This window comes from Procambarus clarkii, chromosome 80 (assembly GCF_040958095.1).
Source record: "Procambarus clarkii isolate CNS0578487 chromosome 80, FALCON_Pclarkii_2.0, whole genome shotgun sequence".
Taxonomy (NCBI): Eukaryota; Metazoa; Arthropoda; class Malacostraca; order Decapoda; family Cambaridae; genus Procambarus; species Procambarus clarkii.
Genome location: NC_091229.1, coordinates 22,743,612 through 22,758,078, shown reverse-complemented (window position 1 = coordinate 22,758,078; position 14,467 = coordinate 22,743,612). Strand labels below are relative to the sequence as shown.

Sequence of the window (14,467 nt, the reverse complement as noted above, 5' to 3'; positions counted from 1 at the left end):
ATTTCTTTGTCTCCTATCTCCATTTCTCATCTTCATTATTATACACTTGTTAGGGTTGAAATCTAAGTCATTTGTCTGTCTTCTACTGGAGTTTTATCAAGGTCTTCCTGTATTTTCTGCAGTCCCCCTTGGCTTTTATATTTAGGGTATATTCCTCTTTAGTGATGTTTCAGAATTTATTGAATCGGAATCTAATTTTCATTTGACTACCCCTGTTTAAGTATGGAATAACTGGAGAGCAAATGTCTAACATCTAGAAATTAGTTTGCCTGACCAGTTGTAACCAGTGTGATTTAACAACTAGAAATGCTAGATGTACTTGACCACAAATACTGGTTGTCAGGTTCCTGCAAATGCTCATGATGGTATATATATATCTACTGTAGTTACCTTTTTGATAATACCACTGAAAGACTCATTGTTCAAGCACCTTATCATTGATGCAGAACTGTAAAATCTTCCCAATTGAAAATACAGTAGCTGGAGATAAAGTAGGGTATGCAACCTTAATTTTAGTTTGCTGGGATCTGCAAAAATTCCTATGGTATAATTTACAAATTTGATTTTAATGATCTTACCTCAAGTAGAATTAGTACCTCTAGGTAGAATTGGTAATTCCAAGAATCACCACCCTTGTGGTCCCTGGCCTCTTGATAGGTTTTTCAAAATACACTTAAGCCAGTATACTACAGTACTTTATTTACCTTTAGTGAATGAGTGATGAAAAAGAGTATGGATCATTCTTCTAATTTTGTGCAGACATGAGTCAGGGTATGCCACTTTATTTCTTGTTTAAATTACTTTTTAAAGAACTTTGTTAAAAAAAAAAAAACTTAATAGGTGTTGCTCTTCCAGTGTATGGTGAAGGCAGACGGCCAGCACGGTCACTGTCTATGCGTGACACACCACGCACGACAGTCTCTGTCACAGCCTCTTCCACCAGACAACAGCAAGACCCATATGATCTTCATGATGCCCTTGCTTCAATGAATGACAGTTCATTATACTGCCATGTGTCTGCACAGTCGCCCCTCACGCCAACATCCACAGCAACGCCAGCGCCCACGCACGTCAGGAATGGCTCGGGGGACTACCAGGGTCAGCAAAATGACCGAGACCTTAAGTACTTCTCTTCAGAGGACAGTGGTCTTGTAAGTGCCCTCACAGTTCAAGGCATTCTTCTAGACATACACCTTATCTATTCATTGTACCAGACTAATTTTTTAGTGCTCTGGTTGTATATAATTTACTCAATTCTGTATCCAGAAAATTTACATTGCCAGTAGGGCTTTAGTGTCCCACTTGTATTTTTGGTAACAAATTTGTTCTATATACAGTATTATTATTTTAGATCTTATTTGAAATTGGTAACTTTGTACCTCACATTATTGTAGACTGTGAAACATTTGTGGTTCATGTACTGTGTGTGACTAGTTTCACTATTTAATAAAACAAATTTGGTTAAATTGTAATTTTTTAATATAGGGGAGTCAAGATGGTATAGGTCTGAATCGCATTGGTGTTTGTGGTCGCCGTACTATGCGTGGCAAGAAGGTTCCTCCAGAAGTACCCCGCCGCACGTCTTCTATAAAGTCTTGTGAGAGCAGTGGAAGTAATGACAGGTTAGTAATTTAGACCTCTAATTGTATTTGAAAATCATGATAAATTTCTTATGAACCTGGAAAGTTATTATATTAGGATTCCTTGTAGCATTGTGCTTCATTGCAGCAACATAACTCATTTATTTTTCTGTAATGTTTGATTCCTCTTCATATACAGTACTTGAAACTCGGTGCTTAATTATGATCGTAACACTAGGATTCATTTTGGTATTGAAGTTTACTTCCAATGGATTTTTTATACTCTAGATATTATTAGTAAATTTTACCATCAGGACACCAAGTTCTGTAACTAATAGTTACGGTCCTTGATTATCGCGGCATATGTTTTCATTGATGAATTGTTACTTTAAACTAGTGACTAGTGTAAGCTAAATTGTCACCAGTATTAACTGCAGTGCCACTCTTGCACCCATTCAGTTCACTAGTGTGTACGATAAAATGCCTTGAATTAGCAAAGAAACTTAAAAAAAACTGTAGGATGTGTTGCCAAGAGACATAAAAAAAATTAGACTTTATTTTTTAAAATTAAAAAAGTTTTCCCATGTGATTTTATCAAAATATACTCGGATGCATATTTTATCACTAAATGTGACAAAAGTAGGAAAAATGGCGCACATCCTCCCTGTTGAAGGTTCTGTAGCCGATACATCTGAGCAACCTTGCTGCATAGTTCACAGCTGAAGAGGTGTTTGTAACTAATTACCAGGGAATACCTTCAAGATTAGATGTAATTAATATTATTCATAAATTTAATTACCCTATATTATGTTTAAAACATTGGTGATTGATGTGATGCTCCTAAGAACATAACCAAATTATTCGTAAGTGCCCAAGACGTCCTGAATAGCGTAAAAAAAGTGTGTGAAACTTGTGTAGTATCTACATTGTTGTGTGGCCACCTTTCACCCCCCCCCCAGACAAGTCACTTTGTACATGTATATATAATATCTTGAACGTAAAGCAATAAAATATTGGTCCAATAAATAGCACAGGCCCAATAAATATTGGGCCTGTGCTCAGAATACACAGTCAATTAGTTGCAATTGCTATTTGTGCAAATTGTATTTTATTTTGTTTTACTGGTTTCACCAGCTTTCAGAGATAGGTTTCTTATTTTTAATATATAAAGTACTGTACAGTATATGTATTAAGTATAGATTTGCATAAATTTGTTTGCAAAATTGTTGCAATACAACTACTGTATTTGGTACAGTGTTACAACACTCTCAAGTGCCACACATAGACTCCAGTGCCGCCCCCCATCCCTAACTCCTCCATCCTCAACTCCTTCGTCACTCACCTCGGAGGGAGGTCACAGTGACACACGACCACTTACAAGGTTATAACAATTTTGTTTTTGGGTTACTTATGAATTACTGAGGATCTTGCCTAAATGTCATTCATTACTAAACTACAGTACCTTTTGTGTATAATTCAGTAAATAAAATATACAGTATTTTACTTTATATTTTTGATGCACAGTGGTATTTTAAGTTCGTGTGTGTAGGGAGCTGATACATCAATATGCCCAGATAATTATGATGGAAAACTATCATAGTTTTTAATTCTTATTTAAATAGGTCTGTGGACAATGGATCCTTATCGAGTGTACAGTCCTCGGGGTCAGATTCTTCACTTTCCCAGTCCGCTTCGGACCGTGCTACTCCCCTTTCTACTCACGACCCAGTTGATAATGCAGACTACCATCCCACATCACCAATATGGAAACGCAAAAATCAAGTAAGTCGCAACTGCTGCAACATGCTGTATACTACAGGTATTATACACGTGGATGTTTTATATCTTCAATTTGCAATGTTATTTGTAAGACTTGTAACTTAAAGCTTTGTGAGATGTCATATTGCATACTTATCTTGCTGCATTCTGTTTTTTAGTATTTTCTTTTAGACTGAATTTGTTGCTATTTTATATTATATACTTTTATTAAATATTTAATAATTGCAACAAAAATTACACCTATACTCCTATACAGTACTGTATTTAAAATGCATTTAGTAAATAGGTACAAGTCACCTGCATTGTCTGTAGTTAGCTTTCATGCATCCATTTTTAGTTAAATGGCTTTTTATTTTTACTTTTTTTCGTATTAAAGAATGCTAGCTTTAGATTCATAGATAATAAAATCAGTGAATATAGATTTTATCCTCCCAGCTACATTTAATATCTGAGTTTTCCTCTGAGGCTCCCTAGATTGTAAGTATGTGTAATCAGTTCCCAAAATTAAGAAAAGCTTGACACTTCCACCAGCAGATGAGCACAAGCGACGTCATCTGCGACGATAAGCGGTTGAGCCAGATCAGCGAAAACTCAGAAGATTCCCTGCAGTCCCATTCCTCTGAGGGAATGACCTATTCCCAAACCATGCCCTCACAGACCCCACACTCGGCACGCTACGCCCATGCTCAATACACCCACACTCCTCACATGCCCAAGGTAGAGTAGACTTCCAGTTCGGTTGGTATTGCTTAAGGCTACAGAGACACCGGTTTGCAGTATTTTGTTTTTAGACTTTGAATGCTATTAATTGCATGTCACATACAATGTGATGTGATAGGAGTAAGTTGATTTTTAAGCATGAAAGCTGGTTAATATGAAGTATGTATCTATGTCGGAATGTTAATTTTAGCAACTTTAGGTACAGTACTGTATTGTATTGTTTCAGTACAGTACTGTATTTGTAGTACTGTACTGTACTACTTAGAAAACTTCTGAAGTTCTTTCAGTACTAAGAATAAAAAGATTTTAAGTGCAGTAGTTTAAAACCTAGCATTAAAAGCTTATAACGTTTGTATTTCTAAGCACTACCTTGAATTTGAGATAGTGGTTATGTCCTTCATAGATTTCTCTCCAGAGAAATACACTGCTGCTGATCTGACATTTGATATGAAATACAGTATTTGTCTCGGCTCTGTGGTGGAGGTTCTGGAGGCAACCACCTCTGTGGCCCAGTCCTTGACGTGGCATTCTGGTCAGAATTTGCAAGCTGATAACAGGTACTTCATGAGCAAAGTATTTCATACTTGGGTTTAAAAATGCTATATTATGCATGATAGGAAATGAGAACCCACTGAACCAATACAAAAATTTACTGGTAAAATAATACTAAATGCTGCAGTATAGTTAATACTGAAAGCATTAATTACAAATTAATATCTGCATTTTGGGGACATTTTGAAGTCCCCTGGTTCAACCAGGGTAGTCCTGGTCTCCTGTCATGGAAATTTTTTTTTCCATGAGAGGGGAACTTAATAGGATAAACTCCATAGAACCCCCACAGGAGACACTACAAGTGTTACTGTGCACAGTTTCTCTTGTTTATAGTGATCTCTTAAAGAATCTTGTGGTCGTTGATGCTGCAGCTTAAGATACAATACAAAACCATCATAAAGCAGTATAAAAAGCAGTCATTAATAATGAAGGTACATTACTGGAGCATCTGTAATATTCGCTACAAGAAGATTATTTTAGAAATAAAGAGGTAAGGGGGGATACTGGAAATGCTCAGATTATTTCATAAAATTGGGTCATTAGGTTTGTCCCATTATGAGTGTGAGCGTTTGAACAAGTACAGTAATTGAAGTTATAAAAGATCATCACAGGTGCTTACCTAGAAATGGATAGCCAGACCTTCAAAGTTTTTGCTCCAAAGACAGCTCCAAGGCTAATATGGATTTACCAACCAGTAAATGTGCTTGTTTTAAGGTCTCTTGTAGAAGTGGGCCAAATAGAAGGCCCACTTCCACAAATTGATGCGTGAAACGGGGTTACGAGTAGTATTATATAATAGTTTAGCTAGCCAGGCTGAACATAATGCTGCACATTCACTAGAACTATGCTTTAAGAAACGTGTGCAGCTTAGTGACAATTATCAATGGTGGGCATATTCATTAGTATTGCACGGATTGGGCATCCTTGCATGGCTTGCAAAAATAGTTATCCAGCTGTAGTGTGTGTGTGTGTGTGTGGGGGGGGGTTATGTTGTGTGTAATTGTTTAAAAATTATGTACATGTAGAGTAATTAATTACCTTTGCTGTGCTTAACCTTTTATGCTACAAAATTTAGCTATACAGTATTTGCCAGATTCATAATGGTCTGTTGACTGAATTGATGTATCAAATGTACCATTTTACTGCATAAAATTCCAAAGTGATTGAAATGTCTCGAGTGGAGTCTTGGTGTGAATGTCTGGTCATTTTCTAACTGGTTGCAAAAAAATATATATAGTATATAAATTATTTGCTGGTGAGCAATGTGGTGGTTTTTGCAACCAAATCTTAACAAAAACAGTATAGTGAAAGTTCTTAAAATGTGAAAAGACTTCAAAATACTAATGTCCAAAATCTGATTTTTAGTTCAAATCATAATTATATTTTAGCTTTTTTTCCATCAAATGGATATGAAAATTTCCTATAAATGATGAAACTCGCTATACTGTACGTTGAGGACCGATTTACGAAAACACACCGATAATTCAGCCCGTCGTCCTGTTTTGGTAGTACTTATAGTAACGATGAGGACCATAGTACTGTATATATACAGATGTACAACGAGATTAGAAAGTAGAAATCGGCACAAAACTATTTTCTACTTACGTTGCAAAGACAAACTAACCTAACTTCCTAGGCCTAATATAGTACGCGTGTGCACTATACTAGGCCTAGGAATATTTAAGTTAGTTTTTAGCTTCATTTTTCCAACTCGTTATAAAGTGAATAGTATAAAGTTGCACTATCTAACTGCTTAGAACGGCAATCTTTGTACTTTGGTGCACATAGTTACAAAAACTACTCTCTAAACAGGAGGTTGGGTTGGATAATTACCTTGCCTGACCTTTGTGTCATGCCTTTATATTCTTGTGCAACTGTAGCCAGTTGCACAAGAAGCAGTTAGTAGCAGTTAATGTTGTCCAATGTGCTGAGGCTACGAGAATATATGAAGAGCTATATATATAATTATTAGGGATTTCAGTATGGGTATGTTGTAGCCAGGTGGTATTGGAATGGGTACATTTTATCTTGTTAAATTATGCACTAGATCATGATTTTGTAACCTAGGATATCTCCTTCAATCTTTCTTTCTCTATTCTCATTATTAGTATTATAATACTGTATGTGATATGGGTTAACTTTGTTTTTAAATTTTGGAATTTTTTTTCAAAGGTTAAATTTTATTAATGTTTATTTTTACAGGTACCAGAAGTTGTAAGAAAGAGACAGTACAGAGTGGGTCTTAATCTATTTAACAAAAAGCCAGAACGTGGTGTGACGTATCTTATAGGTCGTGGATTTCTTGAAAATTCTCCACAGGCAGTAGCAAAATTCCTTCTAACTCGGAAGGGTCTTAGTAAACAAATGATTGGAGAATATCTTGGCAATCTTCAGAATAACTTCAATATGGCTGTTCTTGAGTGAGTATATGATTACCTTATTTATATTATACTGTACTTGCAATGTAAAACTACTGTAAATCAGTACAGTACAGTGTACCGTTATATTTTGCTTGAATGGAATGGTTTGTTATGGACCTTCTGTTTTTTTCACTTTGTTATTGTTGAGCAAGGCTTCAATTGCTCTTCTGAGCCATAGCCCAGGATCCATCCATGTCAAAGCTTAATATGCCAGACCCTGAGCAACTTAATGGCCCCATCAGGATATTTTGGCATTTTTCAAATGCCAAAATTTAGGGATTTGAAGAAAGTAACAAAAATAACTTTACCTACTCTAACCAAAAAAAAAAAAAGTATCAGTCATCTTAACATAAATAAAGTGGAAGGTAAAAGCACTAAAGTTAACGTGAATGTGATTGAAAAGATGTGATGTTGCATATTACATTACATATACTACTGTATGTGTGTATATCACGAAAATAAACACGTGATTAAAAATGTGACAGTGTCAGACCACGGAGGAAAATTTAAACAAAAATTTCCTTACGTACTTTCGTATATTAATACATCTTCAGAGGGAGTGAAGATGTATTAATGATGTATTCACTCCTTCTGAAGATGTATTAATATACGAAAGCACTTAAGGAAATTCCTGTTTCAATTTTCCTCCGTGGTCTGACACTGTCGTACTACTGTATTCTCAAAATGGCTCCCACCTCTAATGCCTCTTCTTTATCAACTTACATTTGTGTGTTTTAAATGCAATCAAGACATCCTTGCTATTTTACCCTAAATAAATGAGCAAAATTCATAAAGACTATACTGTAGCCTGACAAGAGTTATTTGATGCAAATTTCCTGTTATAAATAACAAGTGTTGGTGTAGCTGGCCGCCGCCACCTGACATTTTGTTTAGCTGGAGGCCGGGCCACCACTTGAGCCAATCACCCAATTAACTAACTACAGTAATATCAAATAGGTCTATTTAAATTACCGTATGTTGCTGTTGATGTGCCCACACTCGATCCTTTGCCTACTCGCACCCTGTTCATGGCCAGCCCTCCGCCCATCATTATACATTTTGCATTTGCCAGCTATTAGTGTTATAGAAATCGATGATACCTTCCTCGATTAAGTAATATAAAGATAATACAGTATATATTATTATGAATTTTTTAAATGTTACAAAACTATTTGAAAGTGGCTGACGTTTAATATGAAATTTGACTTGCAGGTGTTTTGCTCACGATATTGACCTGTCCGGTATGCAAGTGGATGTTGCCCTAAGAAAATTCCAGACACATTTCCGCATGCCTGGGGAAGCTCAGAAAATCGAACGCCTAATGCAGGTGTTTGCTCAACGGTACTGTCAGTGTAACAGGGATATTGTCGCCAAACTAAGAGATCCTGAAACTATTTTTGTGTTAGCATTTGCTATTATTATGTTGAACACAGATCTTCACACAGCATCCATGAAACAGGAAAAAAGAATGAAAATAGATGATTTTGTTAAGAATTTAAGAGGTAAGTCTAACAAGTTGGGTATTTATAAATATATTACTAACTCCTGTATGCCACAGTAATGTAGTTTTTGTAATGCATTTTTCTTATTGGTTGATATGCTTGATTGCATTTCCCTATGGCTTTGTAGTGTAATGGTGTAAAAATCAGAATTGCTGTAGCATTTGTCTTTTATCTTTAGCAACCTTAATTGATGTTTTCCTTTGGTGTTGTGGCAATAATGACTACTGTTTATGCTCGGTAATCCAAATTACATGGGGCTCCCACCTCCGTTAGTTAGCCAAATTTTGACATGGAAAGTTAAAAAAAATTAAATTTATTTGGGGTTTCATTCAGCATAAATCTCGGTAATACAAATTTTGATTTGTTCAGTAGTCAAAAACTCGCATTCAAAATTATTCAAATTACCCGAAGATTCAGGTTATCGGAATTTGGATTATTGAGCTCTTGCATTATTTGCTGTTGGACATTCTTTAATGCTGTAATGTGTATTAACAATGCTATGCTTGGCTTGCCTTAATGATGAGACTCGCTTATGACTCACTAATGCCTCACTAAGTTGAGGCATTAGTGACGTCTAAATTTAATAAACAATTTTAAAATAATTTTGAGAAACAAAGCCTTACCTTGTTTAAAAGTCAAAGTACTATATTGCAGAAAAACAGTAGAGAACTGCAATGACAGAGTATCTCTTGTGAAATATAGTGTCACGTGTAGTTTTATTTATGCCAAGATGCAACTCTTTAACAGGTATTGATGATGGGTATGATATTGAACGTGAAATGTTGGAAGGAATGTATCAGCGTATCAAGTCACAAGAGTTTCGACCTGGTCATGATCACGTTACTCAAGTTTTAAAGGTAAATATATATATTTAAAAGTAAATATAAAAAGCCTTTGTATTTGCACCTGTTTTCTAGAGAATTCATTTGTGAACATTGACACCAAATATGTAGCAATAGCCAACAAATAACTTGGTGCATAATGATTGTAAACATTTTTATGGGTTGCCGAGCGGGGCCTTGGAAACTCGAAATGTTTATAGTAGGGAACACATGGAAAGGCAGGAAAATGAATATCTTATTCTTTTGAACAATTCATTGTACAACACAGGCTTAGTAAAACATTTCTTAATATTCAAAATACATTTGTATTCATCAGTAGATGAATATTGCAAAATTAAAGTTTTAGAGCAATGTTTTCTTAATTTTTGATGACAGACTGTTCCAGTATATACTAGGCAGTAATGATATTTGTCTGGATGTAATAAAGTATTCTTGTGAATTATCTTAAACATTTTTTTTTGTTACTAATAAGAGATTCATCTGTCTTCAGGTGCAACAGACTATGGTAGGCAAAAAGCCAAATCTAGCACTACCGCATCGTCGACTTGTGTGTTATTGCCGACTATATGAAATTCCTGATATAAGTAAGAAGGAAAGAGTTGGAGTTCACCAGCGAGAAGTCTTCCTTTTTAATGATCTTCTGGTTGTAACCAAAATTTTCTCAAAGAAGAAAAGTTCTGTAACGTACACATTTCGGCAGAGCTTTCCTCTTGCTGGTCTAGCAGTTTCTACTAAGGAAGTGGCACGTGAGTACATGTAGCAACTTATTTAGACTTCAGGATCTTGTACAATAATAACAAAAAAATGTAATGAATAATTATTTTTCTTGAATTTACAATAACTTATTTTATAGCCTTCAGAAGAATTGAATTATGATTAATTTTCAGATTACCCTTATTTAATGGAAATTCGACATCGTGTGGATAATAAGGTTTTGATAATTTTCAATGCACGTAATGAACATGATCGTAGCAAATTTTGTGAAGACCTGAAAGAGAGTGTATGTGAAATGGATGAAATGGAATCTCTGAGAATTGAAGGAGAGCTGGAGAGACAAAAGGCTTCACTAAGAGCATCGAGACCAAGCTCTACAGCCGAGAACCGAGACTCGGGAGTAGCCGATATGGAATTGCTAACGACCAATGAAAAGAATGGAACTCTTAAACCTGATTCTACCTTAAAGAGATCAGCTTTAAGCAATTCCCTACTGGACATCCATGAAGCTGGTGAGTTAATAATTTTCATAAGAAAATTCTGAATTTATGAAAACCCTCTACGTATGTCAAAGAGGTTTTGCATCCTCTTTTTGTTTTTAGTTATTCTTGAAGTATTAATGGATTCATTTATCAGTTTGGCTTAATTTTGCCAAATAACCTTTCATTAAAGTTGATTTTAGTGAATTACCACAACTGCCAAAAAAAAATTATTGCTGCAATAGTGTTTTGTCCTTGTGCTGTAGTGCAGTAAGATTTTTACATTTTAGTTACATTAAAAAAGTATTTCTCTAAATTATACTGTATAATCAATGCTGGGCAACATTAGCTTCAATTAATGATGTCATGACTAGGTACTTTTTATCCAGGTAGCTAGAATTTATTTGATCAATGTATTATGTGGGAGAGTTTTAAGAAAACTAATGCATAAGGTTGAATGATAGAAAAATGAATAAAATTTCTGCAGATTACCTTTCCCTTTTAAAGCTTAACTTTGACTTTAGATTATATCGTCTTATACGTACCCTTCCATATATACGTCGTAGGGTGACAACTCTTTTTAACACATTATAATAAATCCAAATACATTAAGGGACATTACTTTGAAGATAAGAAAATCCCAAAGGCAAGATATTTCAAGATGTCTTGCCTCCTTCACCTTCTGTATTATGAAAAAATGCAGGAACATGAAAGGCCAGTTCACATTGGTAAAGGAAATTATATTAATAGAAAGTTAGAAACCAATATCCCATGATTTAACTATTTCCCTTACATGTGCCTTTTTCACGTCCTCATTCTTTTGAGCACATAGTTTTCCCTAAGCTATATGATGTAATGACATACAGGTCTTAGACCTGTATATTTTGAGATGTTCCTCTGGTTATGAGGATGTTCCTCTGATGTCATAATGTTATAATGGAATGAGGAATATTCCTCATTTGACCCCCTACAAAATGAAGGAAATTCCTGTATAAAAACTGAATCTAGACAAGGGTATAAAAAATTAGCCTGGCTAGTTTGAAGGGAAGGGAACTAGAAGAGAGCACCAAGTCATTACGACTATATAACACCTGGAAGGGATAAGGATATGGTATGAGACGGGGGGGGGAAAAGGAATGGTGTCCAACCACTTGGAAGGTCTGGGTCTGAACGCTGATCTGCATCAAGAGAGCGAGTCATATTTTCCGCCCAGCTCAAGTGGTTGGTCACCTGGCTAGTTTTAATGTCTATTCTTTATTTGTCTTGTGACCATAAATTGCCTGTGATATATACAATATCTTGAGCATTTATAAGAACCGAGTGTTTGGTAGTTACTTAATTGAAGTCTTTAGACAAAATTTAAAAGGAAATTTATACCAACAAAAACAGATTTAATTAGACGAGTGTTGCCCAGTACCTACTATCAGTTAAATCATCATACTGTAGATTATTTCATGCAGCTTTTACTTAGCTTCAACTTAGGAATTATTTTACCTTGACTAAAATTTGCTCCCAATGCACTTGTGTTGCACACCTCCCTCACCAAAGCCACATTACCACTGCACCACCCCACTGTAATGTATGTAGCATCATCTTCACAGTATCTTGTGTGGAAAGTAGACATTTGCACATCTTGATCACGTTTGCACAACCTTTTATTTAGCTTGTTGTATTTGCCAAATTAATTGAGAAGTATCTGCTGTACAGTATACAGTATAGTATTTGACATTCTCACACAATACAAAATGCTGAAAATTAATGCATATATACAGTATATTTTTTAGTACATTTTGAATTGACATACTGTAACAATATTGATTGCTGTTTCAACAATAATGTGCAATTGAAGTCAAAAGATTAAAATTAAAACCTGAGCCATTTGGGTTTAAATAATATAAATTTGAGGTGGTGAAAGTGGTGGTGTGGTTCACAGAGGGTGTTGGGCAGACAGTGCGTCGGGGCAGTGTGGGCTCCCTCGACTCTGGCATGTCTGTGTCCTTCCAGTCCACTAGTGCCTCCAATGATACTTCTCCTGCGAGTGGTCCTTCTGGGGGCATTCATCAATCCCTCATGTCCAGTGCCTCCCATGGAGACCTCCAGCATCACCTACAACGACGTACAATGGCCTCCAATTCTTCCTTCCTCGGTCAGCTGTTTCGTCCACGTAGAGTTTCACGCACTGAACTAAACACAACTGGAGTGGAGGTGTGACAGTTCACAAGCATCCTCATGTTTCATCTTCCACGCAAGGAATAGATGATCTTGGGCAAAGTCAGGTTGTATCTAGCCATATTCTAGTCTTTCAAGTGTACACACACATGCATTCCAAATGGATCAGTGAAGATGAAGCTGCCCAGACCATCTGTTCTGTAACTTGCCCTGCGTACCTCATACCATGTATGTGTGCAAAGGCATTGGTACTTATGTAAGTAGTAGCAATGGTTAAAACCAAACAAATTATACAGTGCCATTTAGTCAGATGTAGTCACACATATATAATCTTGTGTAAAATATGATGTATATAAGTCATGTTGAAATAATGTGTGTAATATATACCTAATCCCAGTTAACGAATATAACCAGAACTATGACCTTTCTGTCTCCAGGCATTTTAGCATTAGCAACTGCTAGTCTAAAGATATCAGGATTTCAGAAGATATCCAGAAAATAGTTATAATTTTATTCAATGTAATGTGTGCACAACAGTTAATAATACAAATAGCAAGATACAGTTTAGTTTAATATAAACTGTATACTTCCCTGTGGAATTGACCTCTAGTCAGCACACAGATAATTGTCATATCTGATGCTTCTAGGCAGATTGTTGAACTGGCTTACTTTTGTGCAGTGTACCAGATTACCGATATTACTATAAAACAAACTCACTTATAACTTTGTACATACGGGATATATTGTTATAATTTTGTCAGCTTGATAATACAGGCTGTCTTTCTATGACAAATAAAGACTATAAAACAATGTTACCTTTTTTAAACCTGTTATATACTATATACAGTATATTTAGAATACTGTATATAGACATATGTACACACAATGTGTGTGTGTACAGTTGATGAGTTGCAATAACATGATTGTAGATATGATGACCAAACCACCCTTCAAGAAATGATGATTTGTCCATCCTGGCACATTATCGAATGTGATAGGAGAGAGGAAGTTATGGGTAAATAAGGAATGAGAAGCAGGTAAGAGTAAGGTGAAAGATAATAGGATGAAAGGTAAGAATGGGATGAGGTAATACTAAGAGGAAGGTAAGAAAAATGATTAGGCTAAAATCACATCATGTTTATGAAGGTTGGAGCATTTACAATACAATTTTATTTAGGTAAGGTACATACATACAATAAATTTTTACAAGGATTGGTTGACTTATAGGTAGAGCTAGTACATACAATGCCTAAAGCCACTATTACGCAAAGCGTTTCGGGCATTTAAGTATGTACTGTGAAAAGGAAGTAAACGGCAACAAAGCGAAGACTAAGGTTCATGTTGGGTATGTTGTGTGTATCAGAGCCAATTCGACAGACGTCTGAAGAGAAGCAGGAAACATTATTTTAGGAAACCAGTCTATAGGATGATGAGAATCCCTAACATGACAAAAGAGTATTGTTTGTGTCTGCAGACTTAACACTTCTTTTGGATTCCTTAAATCTGTCATTTGGTGTACAGCCAGTTTCACCCAAGTATTGGGTGAAGATGTAGAGGAAATGGAGTAGACACCAGCAGAAGTGTAACCCAGATTATTACAAAGTGTTAGTTTGTCGAAAGGCGAGTTTTACATCAAGAGGACGAAGGGTATTAGCGAGACTTTTAGAGTTCGGATATGAAGGGAAGGCAGAGCAGTGTTGCTAGTGTTGA

General features: G+C 35.7%; 1 protein-coding gene across 23 annotated transcripts in view; it reads left to right on the top strand.

The window, feature by feature from the left end:
• The window catches only part of siz (Brefeldin-resistant Arf-GEF family protein schizo), a 423,991-nt gene extending 410,424 nt beyond the window's left edge, over positions 1-13,567 (top strand). For 10 of the 23 annotated variants that reach the window (XM_045727743.2, XM_045727742.2, XM_069314956.1 and 7 more), the window contains 11 exons: positions 856-1,151; positions 1,486-1,622; positions 2,836-2,961; positions 3,203-3,362; positions 3,891-4,076; positions 6,834-7,051; positions 8,264-8,553; positions 9,301-9,410; positions 9,886-10,141; positions 10,283-10,621; positions 12,522-13,567. In XM_045727743.2, coding sequence (XP_045583699.1) covers positions 856-1,151; positions 1,486-1,622; positions 2,836-2,961; positions 3,203-3,362; positions 3,891-4,076; positions 6,834-7,051; positions 8,264-8,553; positions 9,301-9,410; positions 9,886-10,141; positions 10,283-10,621; positions 12,522-12,799 — 2,396 coding nt within the window. In that variant the 3' untranslated portion in view covers positions 12,800-13,567. The remainder of the gene's footprint in view (positions 1-855; positions 1,152-1,485; positions 1,623-2,835; positions 2,962-3,202; positions 3,363-3,890; positions 4,077-6,833; positions 7,052-8,263; positions 8,554-9,300; positions 9,411-9,885; positions 10,142-10,282; positions 10,622-12,521) is intronic. The other 13 variants (XM_069314959.1, XM_069314955.1, XM_069314949.1 and 10 more) reach the window with 7 other exon arrangements.
• Positions 13,568-14,467: the final 900 nt, after the last annotated feature.